The sequence below is a fragment of the Seriola dumerili genome, unplaced genomic scaffold (genome assembly GCF_002260705.1).
Source record: "Seriola dumerili isolate Sdu_G_001 unplaced genomic scaffold, Sdu_1.0 BDQW01000122.1, whole genome shotgun sequence".
Taxonomy (NCBI): Eukaryota; Metazoa; Chordata; class Actinopteri; order Carangiformes; family Carangidae; genus Seriola; species Seriola dumerili.
In genome coordinates, this window is record NW_019174377.1 from 151,470 (window position 1) to 173,161 (window position 21,692).

The 21,692-nt window shown below is 43.7% G+C and overlaps 1 protein-coding gene across 10 annotated transcripts; it reads left to right on the forward strand.

Moving 5' to 3' along the window:
- Positions 1 to 1,821: 1,821 nt before the first annotated feature.
- On the forward strand, positions 1,822 to 21,129 carry mecom (MDS1 and EVI1 complex locus). 10 transcript variants are annotated; one of them, XM_022748490.1, is made up of 15 exons: positions 1,822 to 1,919; positions 2,083 to 2,196; positions 2,487 to 2,598; positions 2,777 to 2,924; positions 3,097 to 3,253; positions 6,339 to 7,734; positions 7,932 to 8,019; positions 9,443 to 9,469; positions 13,455 to 13,621; positions 13,873 to 13,950; positions 15,589 to 15,758; positions 16,744 to 16,888; positions 18,898 to 19,143; positions 19,260 to 19,446; positions 19,557 to 21,129. In XM_022748490.1, the coding sequence occupies exons 1-15, from the start codon at positions 1,871 to 1,873 to the stop codon at positions 19,689 to 19,691; spliced, it is 3,219 nt and encodes a 1,072-aa protein (XP_022604211.1). In that variant the 5' UTR covers positions 1,822 to 1,870; the 3' UTR covers positions 19,692 to 21,129. The 10 variants fall into 10 exon arrangements, with proteins under 10 accessions (XP_022604211.1, XP_022604212.1, XP_022604203.1 ...); XM_022748491.1 differs by having other exon boundaries at positions 3,100 to 3,253; XM_022748482.1 differs by having other exon boundaries at positions 1,847 to 1,919; positions 3,097 to 3,277; positions 7,929 to 8,019.
- The last annotated feature ends 563 nt before the right edge of the window (positions 21,130 to 21,692 follow it).

Below are 21,692 nucleotides of genomic sequence, written 5' to 3' on the forward strand. Positions count from 1 at the left end.
TGCTTTATGAAGGTCCATGAATGTTCGCTCGTGTGTGTGTGTCTGTGGTGTAGACAGAGGTTAGAGTAGGGTCTGTCAGGGGATTAAAGCTCCTGTTGAGACCCTCACAGTTCAGTTCCCTTTATTCTTTCTTGGAAACAATGCGGATGCAGCACTGCTGCTGCTGACCAGCACTGCGTTTCTCTTCAGCCAGACAACGAAACAGCAAAAAGTTGGCAGCCTTGTCCGTACAGATGAAAACAAGAAAGTTTTTTTGGATTAAATTTGGTGTTTAATGTGTCTCTCCTGGTCTGAATAACTGTAATGACTCTGATTTAGCCCTTTAGTGGGAGTTGGACTTACACTGCCTCCCACTATCCCACTGACTTTCTTGGCAGTTTAAATAGTTTTAATGCCTGAATTTAAATCATACTTTTATGCTGCCACAAAACTACATCATTTACTATGCACCAATCACTGCTCAGTTATTTACATGCTAGAGCTTTGCTTTGGCCAGACTGGCTCCCTTTACCCCAGTGACTCTCAATCTATGAACTTCCTGTGCTTCAGTGCATCACAAAAAAAATCAGTAGTGTCATATTTAGTATTATATCATTTGCCAGAAGCTAGAACAATGACATGAACAATTATAGAATAGTGGACAGAATACATCATGATCTTTATTGTGACCAAGATATTTATCATAAGCCTCTGTGGAGCCAAAGTGGCTCAAGTGTTCTCGTGGTGCTAGCCAGGAATTCCCTCCATAAGCGGTGTACCTGTGACCCATGCCTTCCCAGAAGCCCCCTTCCGCCTTCCTATTGCATTTCTAATAAATTCCCCCATCATCATTGTCACGTCTATGCAGCAGAGGAAGGTAATATGTTAAACCTCCAAAGCATGCCAAAAATAACGCCATGTCTGATTGTTTCACAGAGAAAGGCTATTGTGTGTCCATGGGAAGCACCACAATCCCAGGGTCTTTCAGCTGATTCTTTAAAATGACTGCCCTCCTCCAAACACACACACATGTTTAGCCGGGGCATGCTTTCATAATCTGTATGTCTTGCGAACTAAATTAAATTTGTGCTGTGGCTTCTTATGTAGAAAATGCTGATGTTTTGAAAACGAGTAGGTATCGGGGAGTTGAGCTGTATTAAATGAGCACCTAGATGTGGTGTTAGTTCTTAATTGATCTCAATGTTGATTTCATCCATCACTGAAATACTCAATTAACAGAATGCATTTTTTAACAGCTTGCTTGTTTTTGCAGTTTATCACTGTTTGCTCCCCACACATTTCTTGGCTACTTCCTCCCCACTATGAGCATTACTGGAGAGACCAGTTTGCATATGTGTGTGTACAGTATTTATGAGACAGTATATTTATTCTACACTATGGTTGTTTCCATGAAGATGGATGTCTTACATGATGATTAATAACAAGTTAATGAATGTGTGTATTTTCATGTGTATGTCTCCTCTGTCTGTGCGGTGGTGGTGGTGCAAGTATAACAATCATGTTTGCGCAGCCGATTTGCATGTGTGTGTGTATTCATATGGTATGAAGAGCTACCCCAAGTGACCTCTGCTGGTTTAGAAAATTGTAACTTAGCCCACATTGCAATACAGTTCTGGACAATGTGAAAAAAATGCAGTCAAAACAAAAACAGCTGGAACATCTTTACAGGACACCAAAAATGGCAAATTCAGCACAGAAAAATGTGTTGATCTGCACACTTGTTGTTTGACTTTTGTAATTAAACTGAAATATTAAATATAAAAGCAAAACTAAAACAATTAAACCCTGTGTGTGTGTGTGTGTGTGTGTGTTGCAGATCTTCTACAAAGTCACCAGAGAGATTTTCCCCGGTGAGGAGCTGCTACTTTTCATGAAGGCTGAAGAGTATTCATGTGACACCATGGCTCCTGATATTCATGGTCCGTACCACACGCACGCACACGCACACGCACACGCACACGCACACGCACACACACACACACACACACAAATATATATTTCTATTCACTGTTGAAATCTGAGCCACAAATACACCTCACTTCATTACACAGAATGCTCATTTTTCTCCCTGTCACCCTGCAGAGGAGAGGCAGTACCGCTGTGAGGACTGTGACCAGCACTTTGAGTCCCGCAACCAGCTGCTGGATCACCAGAAGCAGCCATGTGGGATGCCCCCCTCCTCTTTCCTTAACCCAGGTTTGACTTTTATTTTTTTATTAGGTGGGCTATTTTCTGAAATTGAGATGACAATAATCCAGTGTGGAAAGAGAGACTGAGAGAGACTGCAAGAGTCAAGTTTATGCAAGCTGAGAGTAACAGAGGATGGCATTTTTCAACCAACAGAGTAGTGGTAGAACATGTATATAAAATACATCTTATACAAGGTAAACCTAACGACCATACCGTTTGATATTTTTTTGCATGGTCTTGTAGAGTACATTTAAACAGTCTTCTTTTCTTGCTTCATTTTTTTCTGGTGTATCTAGGTGGGGACAGTGACCTAAAGGCCCAGGAACCTCAAGACTTGCGACCCCTCCACATGTCCCATGGTCTACACGAGTGTAAGGAGTGTGACCAGGTCTTTCCTGACGTCCAGAGGTGGGTGAAAAGCTGGCACACTCAGTCACATCATTTTATTTGGGAGATTTTTGCTGACGTTCATCTCCATAGATGAATGCAGAGAGCTGGTGCTGTCCAACAGCCACATTATATAAAATACATTTCTCCATGAACAGATAAACCCTCATTGTTGTTGTATTTTCTGTGTTTCCTGCAGCCTGGAGGCCCATGTTCTCTCCCACTCTGAGGAGAGGGAATATAAGTGTGACCAGTGCCCCAAGGCCTTCAACTGGAAATCAAACCTGATCCGACATCAGATGTCACATGACAGTGGCAAGCACTACGAATGTGAAAACTGCTCAAAGGTAAAGTGATGACTTTTGAAGGTGCTATTTAATCAATGAGCATTTTTATTTTTCTGTATGTTCGTCTAGAGCTGTTCTTTTTTTTTTTTTTTTATTGCAGGTGTTTATTCTTTCCATGTTTGAAGAAGCAGATACTAACTCCCCCGTGTGTCTGTGTGGTTCCTTCCCCCAGCAGGTGTTCACAGACCCCAGTAACCTGCAGAGGCACATCCGCTCACAGCACGTCGGGGCACGGGCCCACGCCTGCTCCGACTGCGGCAAGACGTTCGCTACGTCTTCGGGCCTCAAGCAGCATAAGCACATCCACAGCAGTGTCAAGCCCTTCATGTGTAAGTCACTAAGACCCTACCTATGTAAGTCTCCTCAGTACGTTATAACAATAATAATAATAATAATAATAACAATATGCTTGTGACTTGCCTTTAATAGAACAACTGTTATGTTTTTGCAAAAATACATTGTTATCCTCCCTCAGCTAACCCTCAGGAGTCAGTCATCTAATGTTCTACAGGAATTACACATGGGATTACATAGTAGCTGTGTTTAGAGTGGCAGCACCATTTCTTTTAAAACAAGAGTCATCCAGTTATATTTGCATCAGCACTCTCACACAGTGCTGATATGGTGATAGCAGCATTTAAACGAGCTTGTAATTTGACTCAGTCCCACTTGGTCTAACCTCACCGTTGCCTCTCACAGTGACCGAGCCTGACTGACTGTTGACACTACAGCTAACAGACGTTTTCTTTCTCTTTCACACACACACACACACACTTCTGGTCTCTGCGCCTCAGTAAACGCTAACTCCTGCAAGACCCAAACACATTTTGACCTTTCACACTTTCACCACCTCACACCACAGATCTCATCTCCTTCCCCTAAAGCATTATGACCTTCACCCTTTGCCCCTACTTTCTTTCCCTGACCCGGCACACCAGCACACACACATGCAAGCTCGCGGAAACCTGCCCTCACATGGAATACACACACTCCCCTTCTCCTCAAACAAAGACACACATACACATATACATGCATATACATAGGTCGTAGTGACTGCATCTCCACTGGAGACCTCTGACTCCCCTCTCTCTCTCTCTCTTCTCTCCCTCCGCCACATCCACCATTCCTCACAAATAGCAACCACATGTACAGCCCTCTTCCTTGTGCTCCCTCTGAATAGGAGTCCATTTGCTGTAATCAGCAGAAAATATGCAGGTTTAAAAACAACTAATGCGCTATGTAAAAAAGACAGGCAGCTTACAACATGACGGCTGCCTGCAAGAAACCATGTGTGTGTCCAAAGCATTTGTTTATGCAAGTGGTCTTGAAGGGCATGTATGTGTTTTGGACAGTATTGTACTCTATGCACATGTGATTCTGTTTGTATGTTAGTGCACGCAATGTGTCAAGGTTGTGTGTGTATGTGTCTCAGAGCTTCTCTATGAAAGCAGAGCACCAAGGCATGCTGGGTTATTAATTCAGACACTCAGCTAGCCACTACTCAGCCACCGCTCTACTCTCAGGAATGTGTTTATAATATTTTGTTTCAGTTTATTAAGAGCTGACGAATACACGCGTGTAGTGAATCAGGTCTCACACTCAGTGTGTCATGCGTGTGTGTTGTTAGTCTGTAAATGTCACAACTACATGATTTATGGTGTCGAGCTCTTTCTTGTAGTTTCCTCAGGCCATGTGGCTATACTTGTAAAAACATACACAAAAAGAGGGCAATAGAAGCAGCTACACCCCCATCACACACTGAGTGGACAGATTTTAATAATAGCTTATATTCTATTAGCAATTGTTAATTCTTTGTGTTGATGATACAGCTTTTCACTATAAGTCCAGTTAGATTCATTTTAATCAGTTAAAAAAATATCCACACATAGTATCCAGATTTCTTCATCTGTGTTGCAAGACAGATGCGCAGCTTCCAATGAAGAAACATCATGTGCAAAATCAAAGGAATCAGGCTATTTTTTTTTTTTCCAGATGTTTTCAAAATGTTTTCAACTACCGTTCTGCAGAGATTGTGTCCACAAAAGCCAAGCCACAAATACTCTTTATTTCAACTCAGTTTTCTGGGTCTATTCATTAAAATTTACTTTTTTATAAGATTACATTCACTCTTGGCTCGAACATTCCCATTTGTCTTTCCTCTGGGGTGTTTATTTAAATCTGTTTCCACAATACTTTTTTCCCGCTCTTCCTCTCCATCTCCTTAAATTGCCTCTTGTGCACCTTAAAGTTGGAAGGCATCCAAAGTATGCAGAAGTGTAATCACAGTGTGAGCCTAACCACTTCCTTATCCTCATTTTGAAGATCTAATAACAATGTGAGCAGAATCAATCATTCGGAGATTCTTCTAACTGCTTTCTGAAATTGTCGGTTGATGTCTTGTTGAAATGTCATCTGTAGTGTAGCTGAAATGCAAAATATCCTATAGTGTGGAGGAGGGGGGCAACAAAGAGGGGCATCTTCCCTTTTTCATAAACTGCATTCTTGACTTTTATTAGAACAGAAAGAGAAAAGAGCATGGGAAAACAATAAGTACTTGGCTACCACCCCCCTTTGTAAATTTGAACAAGTCATCCTTTAGTATTAGATAATGTTGACAGATTAATAATGGCGACAGATAATGTCAGATGGTGAGGTTTTGTTTTGTGGCTGGGTGTCTCCCAGGGTCAGACAGAGTGACAGACGGGTATACAGGGGTTGACTGTGGGAAGGTCACAGGATGACAGGGACCCAGCTATGGGGACCAGGTGAAGGGGGCTGAGGGGGAAGAGGGAAGAGGGGCAGTAGAGGACGTGAGACCTGTCCCTGGGAACCGGACTGCAGGATAGGATTCATTCAACTCCGCTTCCTTCACAAACTTAAAATAGAGCCATTGTACTGCATGCGGCTGAGAATGTGTGTGTGTGTATCAGTATGTCAGCATGCGTGTGTGTGTGTGTGATTCATTTTCTCTGTGTTATGTGGATATTTTGTGAGTGTTCCTGCATGTCTATGTGTGTGTCTGCGTGTGATTGTTTATGGACTCCCTGGAAGCGTCCCTGGGAGGACAATGGGCCTGGAGATGCCTGGGAATTTAGTTTGATGTGCAGGTGATGAGTGGCAGCAACTGACTCACACCATCAACAGAACAGATTCACTTACAATACCAGGATCTGGACACACCTCTCCTCCTTATTTTGCTGGAAAACTATTGTCAAAGTATTGATGGGAACACAAGCATATCATTCATATTGTATTTCCTCTGCCTTAGCTTCAGTCAGCCTGAAGCATGTTAACAAGGGATGTCATATCATGTGGTGTTATTTTGTGTGCTTGTGTGTGTGTGTGTGTGTGTATGTGTGTGTCGGCGTGTGTTGCATACTGATACGTTCTGTATCTGTCTCCATGTCCCTGCAGGCGAGGTATGCCACAAGTCCTACACCCAGTTTTCTAACCTGTGTCGCCACAAACGCATGCATGCTGACTGCCGCACACAGATCAAGTGCAAGGACTGTGGGCAGATGTTCAGCACCACGTCCTCCCTCAACAAGCACCGGCGCTTCTGTGAAGGAAAGAACCATTTCACAGCAGGGGGCTTGTTTGCCCAGGGTATGCCACTCCCTGGGGCCCCTGGCTTGGACAAATCAGCTCTGGCGATGGGCCACAGCAGTGCTGGACTGGCTGATTACTTTGGGGCCAGTCGCCACCATGGCGGGCTTACCTTCCCTGCTGCCCCAGCATTTCCTTTCAGCTTCCCTGGCCTCTTCCCCTCTGGACTCTACCACCGGCCACCGCTCATTCCTGCCACCACCTCTCCCGTCAGACAACCGTCCCATGCACCCATTACCGGGCCTGGTGCAGAGCTAAGTAAGAGTCCCCTGCTGCCTCCGAGCCCTGGCACTCAGGAGACCCGAGAGCTCCTCAAAGCTCTCCGTAAAGATGGCGGTTCACCTGGCAGTCAGATGCCAAGCTCAGAGCTCCACACTCAGAGCTCCTCATCTTCCACAAAGCAGCGAAACAAGCAGAGTGACCAGTCTGAGAGCAGCGACCTGGATGATGTCAGCACGCCCAGCGGCAGCGATCTGGAGAGCACATCAGGCTCCGAGCTGGAGAGCGACATGGACAGTGAGAGGGAGAGGGGGGCTGCTCGAGAAAATGGCAAAGGCCCCAAGAGGAAGGCCAGTGAGGGAGGCCCCCAGAGCCCCAGCCTGACGGGCAGCAGTGCTGCTAAAGACTTTCCAGGCCCTTCCCTCATCCCATCCTCGCTGGACGAGCACACAGCTGTAACAGGGGCTGTGAATGACTCTATTAAGGCCATTGCCTCCATTGCTGAGAAGTACTTTGGCTCCACAGGGCTGGCTGGCCTACAGGACAAGAAGGTCGGGTCTCTGCCCTATCCCTCCATGTTCCCACTGCCTTTCTTCCCAGCTTTCTCTCCTCCAGTTTACCCTTTCCCAGACAGGGACCTTAGACCTCCAGGCCTGAAGGGCGAGCCACAGTCTCCGGCAGATGACGGTAAGAAGGCCCAGGGAAAATCTTCAGCCGAGTCACCATTTGACCTCACTACCAAGCGAAAGGAGGAAAAGTCAGCCCCATTCACTCCCTCCAAACCAGAGGCCTCCCACTCTGTTGGTCAGGATCAGCCGCTAGACCTGAGCCTCGGCACCAGGGGACGTGGACGCCATCCAAGAGAGGAGGAGACAAAGAAGAACCTGAATTATGAAGAGGAGAAGGGAGTGGTGGAGATCCCAAAGGCAGACACCTCCTTACAGCATGCCAGGCCCACCCCTTTCTTCATGGACCCTATCTACAGGTATTGTTATTCCCAGTAGCTTCATTCAGGTCACTACTGTAGTTTTACATAATGTGTGAACATTTCAACAAACTACTCATCTGGTGTAATTTACTATCATGTGTTTGCTGATTGTAATTTATTGTAATACTGGATATGTGTACCAATATTTTCTGCTGTGCATGCGTTAAGAGCTGATAGAAATCTACTATTAGCAGGGTTGAGAAGAGGAGAATGAGCGATCCGTTTGAGACTCTGAAAGACAAGTACATGCGGCCAGCTCCAGGCTTCCTCTTCCATCCACAGGTAGGTTCTGATTGTGACATCCGCGGGAACTGGGACAACTTGGGGCCTTTACAGGAAATGCAATAAAGTGGCAACTGCACACTATCCTCTGGCACTCACCTATCCTCTGGTTTCTGTTTATTTAGCTTTAAAGTTGATCTAAGATGCCTATATTGACGCTAGACTGATTAATTAGACAGCAACAGTCCTAATTGTATGGGTAGTTCTTGGTTAGTCCTGCCCATTTGAGTTCACAATGGCTGTGACTTGATGATCCGTGTCATCTTACCATGACAACATCATTGTTACAAATTCACTGTTAGCTTTCTATAGTTACAGATGTAACAGCAGCATTAAATCAGTCAAGATATATTATCATTCCTTCTATGAGGAGTTGTGGAGGCTGACCAATCTGGATTAATGAGGATTACTATATGGCTCCAGCCTTATCCAAGCTACTGCCTGTTAAGACCATTGTTGGCTATCTGAAACAGATGTGGCAGAAAGAAAGGGCACCCTGTGACACGTCTTCCCATAACGTGTCTTTGATTACAATATAAAAAACGATACGCTCTTAAAGCAATGATTTCTGCCCCTGGGTTCTCTGTGCCAGTATTTCCAGTGTGAGACTCATGTACATGCGTGCATGTGTGTCTATGACATGTTGCATTGACGTTCATTTGTTCAATCTTCCCCTGCGGGTGAGAATGGTCCGTCGGAAAGTGAAAACACCACTTTCTCAGGCATATGATTTTTTTTCCTCTTTTCTGGCCGTTTCAGGTCTGGTTTTTACAGGCTGTTTCATTTGTCTGATTTATGTCCCCTGTCCAGACTGCTGCATGGGCCCAGGCTGCAGCAGCCACATGGCCGTCCAACACGCCTTAATGAGGTGTCCTATCAGTAGAAACACTAACAGAGTGCTTAGACCATCTTTATGACTTTATGATGTCTGGACACACAAATCATTCCCAGAAACACCAGACCTGGGTAGGTCTAAGCCAGACCAGGAAAGGGGCCCTTCTGTATACTTTTGAGGGGGTTTGTTTTCAGTCACCTGACTCACTATTGAGCCATATATCAAAAAAAGAGGTTGCAAAGCTGAGGGGACTGGAACTTTTTTTCAACCTTTAGTGATTCAGCTTTTTATTTCCTGGCAGGAAATTTTACTGCTAAGCAATACTGGCTTAGATTACATACTGGAATTGTATTTGTAGCCTGCTATAATGAGCTTATTGAACACCAGGAAGTGTTGGGAACTATTAGAGCCTCCTATAATTCCAGCGCCATAACTCTGCAGATAGGCAGCTCATTGCTCATTCAAAGTTAATCACGGCGAGACCCATCATCCCGTCCGTACCCATATGTAACCAATCAAAAGCTGTTGATTCATGCGCCACTTCCTGGTTCTGACTGCTTTCTCTTTTCCTTCTGTTCCGCCCCTCAGTTTCGTTTGCCAGATCAGAGAACTTGGGTAAGTTCCTCTTTAACCTACAGTACCGCCATGTGTCTGTACCTCTACCAAACAGACCCCATCCCCTAATTAATGAATGGGCTGCATAACAGTTTACGACTGACATCACCCAGCATTCGCATGGCTTCAGCCAATCACCATCACTGACTGGACTAGTGTCCGTTTCTGTGTTATTTGTAAGAAATATCATCTGAATGTTTACATTGAACATCATATAGTATATTGTAGTGATAAAGTATTTAAGCCTTGCTTTTTGCTTTGTTTACATCCTTACATCTCGACATATCCCGTCCGATTCACATAAAAGGGTTTAAGCGGGGATTTCCAGCCGAGTTACACCCTGTCCATCCACCAGCTCTGAATATATGTTTGCTTATTTGGAGAATGAAGTACGGCTCTTGCAAATGGGCATGGGGGAGATGAGTGGAAGGTGGGGTGGAGGGTGGTGTATAGGGGGGGCTGCTTTACATCAGCGCAAGGGTAACAGTCTCTTTGGGACACTGGCGGGGAGGGGGTTGGTGCAGGGGGTTAGTTCCTCCCTCCAAACATCTGGTTCCCGATTAAGATCAACAATTGAGAATGCATCTCACTAATTAAGGCCCTCACAGCATCACTGACATCTGAAGATAGCCAATCAACTGCTGGTCCCAGAGCGACGCTACAGCAACAAGCAAGTTCACAGACACTCACACACACTGCCCGGGGGGGAAGGATAAGGGGGTTTCGGGAGTTGTGTGTGTTTGGATGTGCTTGTGTGTGTGTGTGTGGGTGGGTTTTGGAGGGGGGTCTCTTATACAAAGGGGTGGGGGGGTGGTATAAAACCTTTGAAAAATCACTTTAGAGCAAAATGTGGAGCCGTTTATCCTCCTGTCCTTTAAGTCGAACATTTCACACACATGGTATTGTCAGACAGTGGCCTAATGAACCTGACTCACCATCCATAAAAACGGCTCAATGGCTGAAGGTTTTTGAAGTGTAATCTGTGGCAGATTTATGGTTACTAGTTTAAATCATTATTAATATATCTAATCCATTGGATTTGATATGTGAACCATTTACTGCTTGACTGCAAACAAAGCATTTGACTGGTTTAGAGAAACTGCCAAAACACTGTTGATTGTTTCTGGAACATTTTAACTTTTAACAAAATGTGATGCTACATAATAATAGAATGTAAAACATTTTATCTTCTTATACCAACATGGACAAAGCAGTGGGTTCAAAAATGGTTCCAACCTGGATAAAAAATATATATATCAGTTTTATTTTATATCACATACAAAGTTCAGTTGTTTGCTTTTTAAGAAAACATATTAACTCTTGCATTTGCCAAAGCATGGTAACAATGTTAAGTGCACAGTAGTATTAGTAGTAGTATTCTGCTACATACAGCCAGACAAATACCAATATTTTGGAACTATGCCTTTACTTTAAAGGATACAGAGGCAAAGGCAGACCAGAAGTGTGAGATTAAACTCTTAATAGAGTGCAGCAGCATGAGTGGGTTGAGGTGGGCTCAGAATTCCCCAGTAGATGGAGCAGAGATGAAGTACTTTCAGCTCTAAAAAGTGTCTTATCGGACAGGCTCGATACTGCTGACAGCTTTAGGGGCCCTAATGTTCCCGAGAGTTATAGGTTCTCATTGAGCAAGGCAGACAAACTGAGTATTCACTCAAGTGCCTGAAAAGAGCCCAATGAAATACACAGCGCACATTCAAAAGAAATATGAAAGCATTTCACCTCCCTCTTCCCCACAACCCCTTGCCTATCTTTCAATTCATTCCCCTCCTTCTTTCTCTCGCTCTGTTCTCTCCCCTCTGTCTCTCTCCCTCGCCTTTGATTCATGGCATGCAGCATTGGCATATTCATAATCAAACGGACCTGACACTCCACATCCTCCCTCAGTGGGAACGTCGACGGCTGCGGCAGGAACTTTACACTCGGCCGTCACTCCTAATCAGCCGCTCCCAACACCAGGTTCCACCACCATCCATCAGCCACTCTCTCCAGACTCTTTTTTTTTTCTTTCGTACGTTCTTTCTTTCTTTCTTTCTTTCTTTTTCTTCTTCTTTCCTCCCACTCTTCTCCCCTATCATCTAGTCCTTCATCATGCTTCCTCCCCGATTCGCTTCCTCTCTTTCTTTCCCCTCAGTCTGCTCCATCTTGGCGTGAAGCCTGAGAGTGACAGGGGGTGAAAGCAGGAGATGGAATGTCAGAGTCGGAGCAGGGCTCTGGTGGAGGACCCGAATCACCATTGATTTGTTGCCTTATTGAAATAAGAATAAGAAACAGGCTGAAAATTCAATACACGCAAAATAATGCAAATTTGTGTGGCCCCTTTAAAAACTGAAGGAAAAAAGGTGTGTGTGTGTGTGTGTGTGTGTGTGTGTGTGTGTGTGTGTGTGTGTGTTGATGTGTGTGTGTGTGTGTGTGGTGTGTGTGTGTGTGTGTGTGTGTGATGTGTGTGCGTGTGTGTGATATGTGTGAGATGGGCTGACAGGGCCCTGCGGCCTACTGGGACCCCCCTCACCCCCGCCCCTCGCTCTCCTCCTCCCTCTAGTCCTCCCTTCACTCCCCCTCCAGTCCCCACTCCTCCCCCATCCCGCCCCCCTCAGCACAGCGATATCATTATTACCCGTGTCTGGCCCTTGATCAGTAATGTCAACATCTTTCATATTGACGAATGTGCTGTCTACCCACATTGTGCACAGAATGGTTTACAGCCCAGCAGTGGACATGAATCACTCCTCTGCCACACACAAACACACACACACACACACACACACACACACACACACACACTCACACGGACATGTATCTGACACCACAGAGATACACACTAAGCATGTACAATCACGCTCACATACAATGCCCATGTCTGTAAGCGCACACATTCTGCACACACACACTCACATGTACACATGTATTACAAATACATTGTTCTCTCTCTCACATACACACACACACATCGATGGTAATTAATCAACTATGGCCACCATGCAGCATATAGTTTCTCATTCAAACACACACACACACACACACACACACTCACACATATATCTCCTCAGAGAGTATCTGATGAAAGCAAATGTTCATTAGTAGATTGGCTGCAGTCCTTAATCCTATATATGCGTGTGTGTGTCTTTGTGTGTGTTTATGTATCTACTATGCATGAATATGTGTGTTTGCACAAGAGCAAGTGTTGGAATGAAATACACATAAAAAGTTTCACACCTGTGTAAAGTTCTGAAGCAGTATCACATGTACTTGTCATACACATATACCAGGGATTTGACCTTGTTATGCATGAATCATTAATGAACGTCATAAAAAGAATTCACCCAATACCCGTTTCACCTCATTTCACCTGGTATGATGCCTGTAAACAAGGCTCGTCAATCAAACCAGATATGAACAGATCTGTGCAGAATGTATTAATTATATCTTCAGTAAGAGGCTGAACTGTAAATCAGGATCAAATCTATTTGTGGTTAATGTAAAGACATCCACAGCAAATGTAAAAATGTATGGTTGCTGTAATTCTTTCATTGTTTAGAACATGTGTCCCTACCAGTACATCAGCCTAAATTATACATTTTGCCTTTTGCATTTTACTGCAATCAGAAACTAAATCAGATGTACAGTGATATCTTGCAGCATAGCTCCGTGGCTACCTACAGTATCGAAGCTGTGAAAATAACCATTGAGTTATTTTCAACAAGTGAAAAGACAAGTGAACTCTCACAGCTTAAGATAATATCTTTCATTTCTGATTTAGATCAATTTGGTCCTTTTTTTTTTTTTTTTTTTTTTTACCACAGGTGACATGGTCATGATAAGTGATGCAGCTGTCAGAACTGATCAAACTCCATTTCAGCATCAGTTTCTTTGCTATGCATGTTGGACTTTGCAATGCTAAATGAGCATTCAGTATGTTTTTAAGCACAACACTAACCACTTCACTCTGTCTCTTCTGTCTCCTCAGATGTCGGCCATCGAGAACATGGCAGAGAAGCTGGAGACGTTTGGCTCCTTGAAACCGGAGTCTGGCGACCTGCTGCGCTCCGTCCCCTCCATGTTTGATTTCAGAGCCCCACCCTCTGCACTTCCAGAGACGCTGCTGCGCAAAGGCAAGGAGCGCTACACATGCAGGTAACTATAGCAGCTGATTTAGCATGTATTATTATTTTGATTTCTTTTAATGTATACATGCCATATATTTCTTTTTTTTCTAAATGCTTTAATGTTAGTCTTTTCTACAAGTGTTTTTGTGGTTATTTTATGTTTTATGTGGCCATGTGTTACTGAGGATGAGTTATTGAAAATTAGATAATACAGTTTTTTAGATAACAAAAGTAAATAGGTAAACCATAGTTTAAAATGTGTTTTTTATTCTATTACAGATATTGTGGGAAAATATTCCCGCGCTCTGCCAACCTGACCCGCCACCTCAGGACTCATACAGGAGAGCAACCATATAGGTAAGACTATTTCTACAAGTCTGAAGAGCCACATTCACACACACTGTCTCTTCTTGGAGCTTGATTTGTGTTGCTGAGCTGTTGCAAGGGAGAAGACATATGTCGGCTGAATATCATCCTCCTCTCTCGCCATTGTCAGCATCCCCTCATTTATCCTCCTCACTCCCAGGAATACACACAATACAATACTTTATAGGCACATTACTGTATAGTCAAGAATTCGATTTGCACAATAGCATTTTAACTCCCCCGTGAAGACCTGATTTTCTTTCCCGACAAATCTGAGCGAAAGCAGCAAATACATTTTCGAACAGTGTATTCTCAGGCAGACAGAAAGACAGAGAGGCTCAGCTCATTTGTAAACAGCACATGGATGTTTTCCCAGGGAACTCTACAGTTAGAACAGAGTTTATGTATGTTTTCTTATGCCGTAAAAGCCTGGAATAATTATCCTACTGCTAAATAATTTGCCTGATGAAAAATGTTGTCCGTCGCCTGGGTGACAGGACGGGGGTGGGGGGGTTGGGAGTTTGAAGCTGGGCTGTTAAAAGAGCAGAGCAGAGGGGAAGGGAGGAAGTTCGGAGGAAAATTGGGGAGATGAGGAGCGCGGGCAGATGTCCAGGCCCGGCAGCTGTGGTCATTTCTCTTGTGCGTTTGAGGCCAAGACTCGTAGTCATCTGCAAGCCCACTGGCTACTTGCCGCACCAAGTAAAGCTCTCTTGCCAACTAAAAAGGTTATCATAGAATCAGGTTTTTTTTTTTTTTTTCAGGAACCATAGTAATAATAATAGTAATCATAGCAATTTTGTTTTGTGTTAGGGAGACTTTGGAAATCGTTAACAAAGACTCCCTCTTCTCACATCAACACTGCAGAATTTTCCAGGTGCTGCTGAGGTAGAAGTAACAATGCAGCAGCAGTTCAGTGCACGTGTAAAAATTAATCTTGCACATTTATTACATTTGGATAATGAGCGAGCCCTGGCTAGCACCGCTCGCCTTTGTAGTTACTAAGGTAGAGGAATGTTGGCCCAAAGCTTGGAGGAGGCCTGCTGACCACAGGGGAGAGAGAAAGATAGACGCAGGCCTCTACTGCCCCAGCCTGATAGCCTGCACTCCACACGCTGGCATGCCATTAAAGATCACCGCTGTTTATTGTAATTTTTTGTGGAGATAACCAGGGGGCTCCTGAGGGACAGCCAATCGAGCGAGCTAATTCCACCAGAAGAAAAGATGTAATCTTCTTGTATAATTTTGCATGAAGAAACTTGGCAAGAGGCTCTAATTTTGCAGGGTTAGAACCAAATCTGTTGCGTGCTTATTTTGTGAGAGAAGAATGCAATTTTATTGCGCTGGCTGGAGATAAGAGGCAGAGCTGTTTCACCTTAAACAAGCTCCTCCATCATGTCTGGGACTGTGGGACTGCTGGGACTGTCTGTATGTGTGTGTGTGTGTGTGTGTGTGTCGGTGTGTCTGTGTGTGTGTACTACATTATGTATCTCATTATGGTTCCCACAGAACAAACCGTGGGTTCCTGATTCATTACGCAGTACAGTTGTACTTATGAATAGCAGCATCTGTGTTTTTCTGTTTTTGACATTTAATAATTGTTTGAGTGAAATGTCTCCACTTTTCCTGCAGGTGTAAATACTGCGACCGCTCCTTCAGCATCTCCTCCAACCTGCAACGTCACATCCGCAACATCCACAACAAGGAGAAGCCCTTCAAGTGCCACTTGTGTGACCGTTGCTTTGGTCAGCAGACCAACTTGGACCGTCACCTCAAGAAGCATGAGAATGGCAACCTGTCAGGTAAGAAGCAAAAAGTCAATATACGTTTCTGGTTTGTAGACTGTGGAAATGTTACATTTTCTGTCCTGTTTCGACTTTTTTTCCCCTGTATTTCATCAGAGAAAATGAGAGCTGGTTTGCTGATTTGTGAGATTTATAAATACTTCTGCTGATTAACAAAAATCATAATTTACTCATGATTGGAAACTATTTTAGAGGCTGAAAAATGAAATAATATAAATCTGTCATCTACCTCTGCAACAGCGCAAATATTTTTTGAATGAGCTGCTTTCATCAGCAGCACAGCTTATGGGTTTGATAGGTTGCATCAGCCTGACTCTGAATCAGCAGAACGAGCAGTGACACCTGGCCAGCAGCCGACAGCAACAAACAGCGTAGCCTTCAGCACATTCAGAGTGTGAACTGAGTCTCTGTGGATGACAGTGCACACACGGTATTTTGTGATAAAGACAACAGATTGAAAATGTTAAGCAGCAAAGGCTTTTTTTTCCCCCCACAGTTAAAATAATAAAACCACAGCCTCTTAAACCTCACAGACACTTTGGCAGCTCCATCATTACAAATGCATTTTGTGTGGCCAAACATTGTCAAATGCAGCATAACTTTATTTTAAATTGTAGTCAAGATCTTAAGGTCTCCAAAGATACCAAATAATTCATGGAGAATTCAGTGGAAATGTGTATAACATGGTGCACAATCCAATTTTTCCCTGTGATGTAATGGGTCCACCATTACATCAGTGGGGAAAAATTGGATTTGAATATTTCACTGACTTCAATAACACATTGTAACCAGCAGATACAGACAATGAAGAGAATGTGTTTCTGTTTGAAGATACTTGTGGAACATTTAACAGGAGCAGACAAACAAGGGTCATGGCATAATTTTTTATTTTCATTTTAGACAATAAAAAAAGAGTTAGAAGTGTTTTGAAATATCAAACGTACCTTTAGAAATGAAACTGGAATATTTTTTCTCTCTGCAGGCACTGCAATGTCGTCTCCTCAGTCTGAACTGGACAGTAGCAGTGCCATATTGGACGACAAAGAAGACTCTTATTTTAATGAAATAAGAAATTTCATCGGCAACACCGGCCAGAACCAGACATCCCCAGACCCGTCTGAGGAAGGGTGAGCACAGATTCATGTGTTCATTTCTGAGGGCTTTTTTTTTTCCTGAACAAATCTACATCTACAGAGAAAAAAAAAATATGATGATTACAAACAAATATTAACGAGAACTTCCAGTATGATTACTAATAAATTACTACTCACCAATACACTTCCACAGCATGTAACTTTTATTTATCTGAATCTATTAGACAGACCTACATTACTGCATGCTGAACTTTTGCAGTAATTGTGGCTTCACCATTGTTGGACTTAAAAAGGCCAGAATAAGCTGCTTTCAGCCCATTTTGGACTTGCATTTTCATACCACCCAGCCAGCCCTCGTTAATAATCACATCATGTTCAGGGGTCTGGAGTAGAGAGCAATCATCTGTGATGACATTTAAGATAATCACTGGTTGTGGAAATGTGCAGGAGCTCTTTATATCAGTTGCCTTTTGGCCACACGTACGAACAGATATCTGCGTGCATGCAACTTTGCCTGAGCATTATGCAAATAAATTCTTGGAGCTGCGATCAGGTCGGATAGCAGCTGAGAGGTCTGCTCAGGTCCCTGAGTTTGTTTTCACGTGCCTCACGTTGGTGTGATCACAGGGCAGATTGTAAGGCCAGATAGAGATCTCACAGACTGGTGTATGATTGTGCAGAAGGCCTGTGAGAGCAGGACCGGGCGGTAGAGCGTCAGAGGGATGTGGAGAGAGGCAGGAGGGGGGAGTGCAGCACATCTGGAACCAACATGTCTGCCTACAGGAAGAGGGTAGAGGGGGTGGGGTCAAAGGGTCGGCCCGTGTTTCCTTTCAAAGTGCTTCTCTCCTGACTACTTCTGATAGATACTTTATCCTCAGCAAATTACCACGTTTGAAAGCGTAATTAGCGAATCTGTTTTCTTAATCACAGAGCTCTCGCTCGCTCTCGCGGAGCTAGTCCCTCTTCTCAGCCCTGCAAGCTCAACACAGCACAAACACCACCTTGTCAAACTCTCTGTCCCAGCGGGAGCTCTGTCGAAAGCACAATATTATCAGCTGCTGATAAAGATCCTGTATGCGCTAAAATATAATCTGCGATAATTCCCTCCTCTGGAGTCACTGCACGCTCAAATGCATCCCTTTAAAATCCAGTGCAGGTATCCTGTTTATAAGCGTCCTGTAATTATGTGCTGATGTGCTTGATGTGTTTTGTTTCCTATCTGTCTACTTCTCCATGTCCAGTTCTCAGTCCTCATCTCTGAATCCTTTGTGTGAGAAATAGCATTTTTGGGAGCTGACGAAAGACGTCCCAGAGTGTAATTAGTGAATCAGTCTTAATGTGGTTCCAGATGATTTACCAAATGGTGGTTTCCTGTGGCGCTGAGACAGAGGGACAGATTAAGACTCAGGCAGTTTGGATAGCTGGCCCTGTCTCCCTCCACAGGGATAGAGGAATGGGCCGGTTGGCAATGCTCTCATAACTCTCTCACCAAATGGGGCTGTCAGCTAAATATTTTGCCTATTAGATGAATACGAGATAGCAGAGAAAATAAACAAGGAGAGAGGCAGAGCACTCCAGTTAAGTACTGCAACGATCAACCCAGTGCTGCTGTGCCCAAAGGGGCCCCAGAGCCTCGATGACAAACGGGATTCCGGCTCTGCTCTATCCCAGCTGCCATGTCCTGCTTCAGATCCACCTCTCGGCTGTTTATTCCATGCGCTCCATTGTTTTTGTATATATTCAGAAAGAATGCACTTTTAGGAAACAAAACACTAAAGACAAAAGCCAGTACCCAGTAAATTTACTAACCCACTGTATAGTTTTCACTCCAGTGCCTCTTTCCCGATGTTACTAATTTAAAGTAGTTAAAAATAGATTTCAATTTTCAGTTTTGTTCATTGCTCTCTTTTTTCTTAAACATAAATCGGTGTATATCTATAATGCACAGTTAATAAGGTGGATGTCACTGTCATTTATTCTTCCTAAAAATGTCTACTACTTCATCAGGCTGCATTGATCTTATCAATGTTCGTGGTCTGCAGGTTAAATGGCGGGCCATTTGAAGAAGAGAAGCCTCTGATGGCCAGCCATGTGTCACGTGACCTGGAAGACGAGGAGGCGGAGGAGCTTGGTGCTGATGAAGAAGAAGGGGAGGAGCCTAGCAACACCCCTGGGAAACCGGAAGGCGAGGTGCTCCCAAGCAACCTTAGTGATGACATCATACAAGACGAAATGGACTTCACTGGGCCAAATGACTTGAACCTCAACTGCAAAACCTCTCCTAGGGGGTAAGTTCAACACAGAGGCACACAAGTAAAACACCATTTTATATTGTGTAAATGATGATGTCCTGTCCAAAGTATGTTGAAAATGTCTTATTTGAAATTTTCTGCTTGACCTCCAGGTATAAGGATGAGGAGGAGCAGAGCGGCTACTCAGCCCTGGATCATATTCGTCACTTTTCAGACATGCGCAAGCTGGAGGAAAGTGAACTGAGCGAAGGAGATGGAGATGAGGACGATGGATCATTTGGCTCCCCCTCCCTGACCGAGGCAGTCAAACAGCCACTCTTTAGGAAATCTAAGTCTCAGGTAACAGAAACATTGACAGTCCATATGCATGTTTGCCTATACAATATACATTACTACTTGTATTGAAGCATGGTTGTTAAACGTAATCTATCTCGCCCTCTCTCTCTCAGGCGTACGCCATGATGCTGTCTCTGGCTGAAAAGGACTCTCTCCACCCAGCCACCCACACCCCAGCCACCATGTGGCACAGTCTGGCACGGGCTGCTGCTGAATCCAGCGCCATCCAGTCCCTCAGCCATGTATGATGACACCCCTCCGCGCTTTCCCTTTCACTTCTCAACCCCCAACCCTGACCGATGGCACTGGGAGCCCATTACAGGGGGCTATTTGCGGGGGCCCCTGATCGTCCACAGAGTGACTGCTGAGCAGAACCACAGCCCATCTGACTGCTGAGTGGAGCGCCTTACACACAAAGCAGGGTTACTGTCCATGCAGAACCATGCCCAGCCCCAGCCCAAGAAAATCTCCAACAGATAGAGAGCAAAAATGTCCCCATGAGACCTTAAAATTGATTTCTTACATTAACACCAACCAGGATGTGGTGAAAATAATAATGGTAAAATAATAATAGCTGTATTTATTCTGCTGAATTTCTATGTTTTGCACAGCAAAGGCAGCTGGTGGACATGGAAGATGTGCTGATGTATCATTGCTAGACTGCATTTACTGCCCAGCACATACAAAGCAAGGAGAACATTTCACGCTGAGAGGGTGAGTTTGGTTGTGTCTCTAAGACAGCCGGTTTCAGCCTAGTGTGCTTCACTGTGCGTACAGCATAAGAACTCTCTCGTCTGACAAAATATATCTTTAAAATGTTTTTACAAGAAATCCCTTTAACCCCCAGAGATCCACAGGTGCTTCTCATAAATACACGTACTTGATGATAAAAATGAAGGGTGGGGTGAAGCAACCTCAGTTCAGATGAAAACCGCTCCATGTAAGGACAGCGCTAACAGCGCTTTAATATCACAAAAGGTATTGAAGAAGAAATAACAAAACGTAATTGTTAAACTGAAATCAGGCCAGTTTCCCATCTGCGTTTTCATAGCTGCGTGTGTCTGCACAATCACAGCACTGTACACAAGTGTCTACCAACTGTTCTCCACTGCACTCCATCCTGCCCGCCTGCGCTATCTGTGAAAGGATATAAATAGATTGTCTTTTTAGTGGAAGAGAAGAAAACACTTTTTTTTTTACTGAGATAAGTAGCCAGTGCTGAAGTTAATTGTTGTTCTGTAAAGGGCATATGTCTTTTTCAAAACCCTTGAATCCATCCTAGTCAGCCAACAATACCACTAAATAGCCTGAATGCTAGTCGTTAGCTACTCCATGCTCGTGTGTCTTTCATTTTTAGACAATCATGATTTTGTTTTGTTTTTTTGTTTTTGTTTTTTTGTTGGTGTTGTTGTTGTTATTTGCTGTTGTATGTTGAGAATTGTATTTATTTCTTGGCAAACTGTAGTTTGTTTACTGAATAGCACTGCTCTTAGCCCAGGTGATGGGGAGATTCCTCACCGGGCTATCCCAGAGTTCAAAGGGGTTTGTAGATTACATTTGAGTGCCGGATAGTATTAAACATACAATTCACTCCTTATTCTTCTAATGAAACCGGTTGATGAATAGATATTACTTAGGTTTTTTTTTTCTATGACAATTTAATGATTCAATTGTAAAAAATGAAAAACATAAAGAATGAATAATGAAAAAAAAAAAAAAGCCAGGTATAATTTCTTCATAAGCGCATGATTGGTCTGGTAAGATCTGTATCTGACATTTTCTACGGTTGTCTGCAAGCTTGTGTGACGTTCGGTTCATGTTAATCCCTTGTGCCAAACTTATGATAAATAACAGATTACTTTCATTTATTCTCCCGTTTTGAGGGACCAGATTTTTTTGTTTGTTTTTGTCGTTGTTTTGTTTATAATCGATTTTAAAAAGTAATCAGCAAGTTGAGGTACTTTGTTTTAATGCTTTCTACAATGTAACTGTTATGCATTTCAATTCAATACTGTGGGAGGAACAACTAAGAAATAAAGGACAACAATGTGGATTGACATGTCTTCCGTTCTCTCGTTGTGTCTCCTTTAACATTTTACTCGCCCTTTTTCCTCACACCTCCACACTCTATATAGTTCTTCTGGCTGCCCATCATTTTGGCCCAAACAGAGATTTAAATGAAGAGACATGAGTCAGAAAACCACCTGGCGCTTTCTTCTGGCGCTCCCATGGCCTCCAGGAGTGAGGGA

What these genes read in the sequence shown, in the direction of transcription:
- mecom (XM_022748482.1), top strand. Translation starts at nt 1,871, where the DNA reads ATGAAGGCTGAAGAGTATTCATGTGACACCATGGCTCCTGATATTCAT. An exon ending in CTCCTCTTTCCTTAACCCAG is followed by an intron (nt 2,197 to 2,486) that starts GTTTGACTTTTA and finishes TGGTGTATCTAG; the next exon opens with GTGGGGACAGTGACCTAAAG. An exon ending in ACAGGAGAGCAACCATATAG is followed by an intron (nt 13,951 to 15,588) that starts GTAAGACTATTT and finishes CTTTTCCTGCAG; the next exon opens with GTGTAAATACTGCGACCGCT.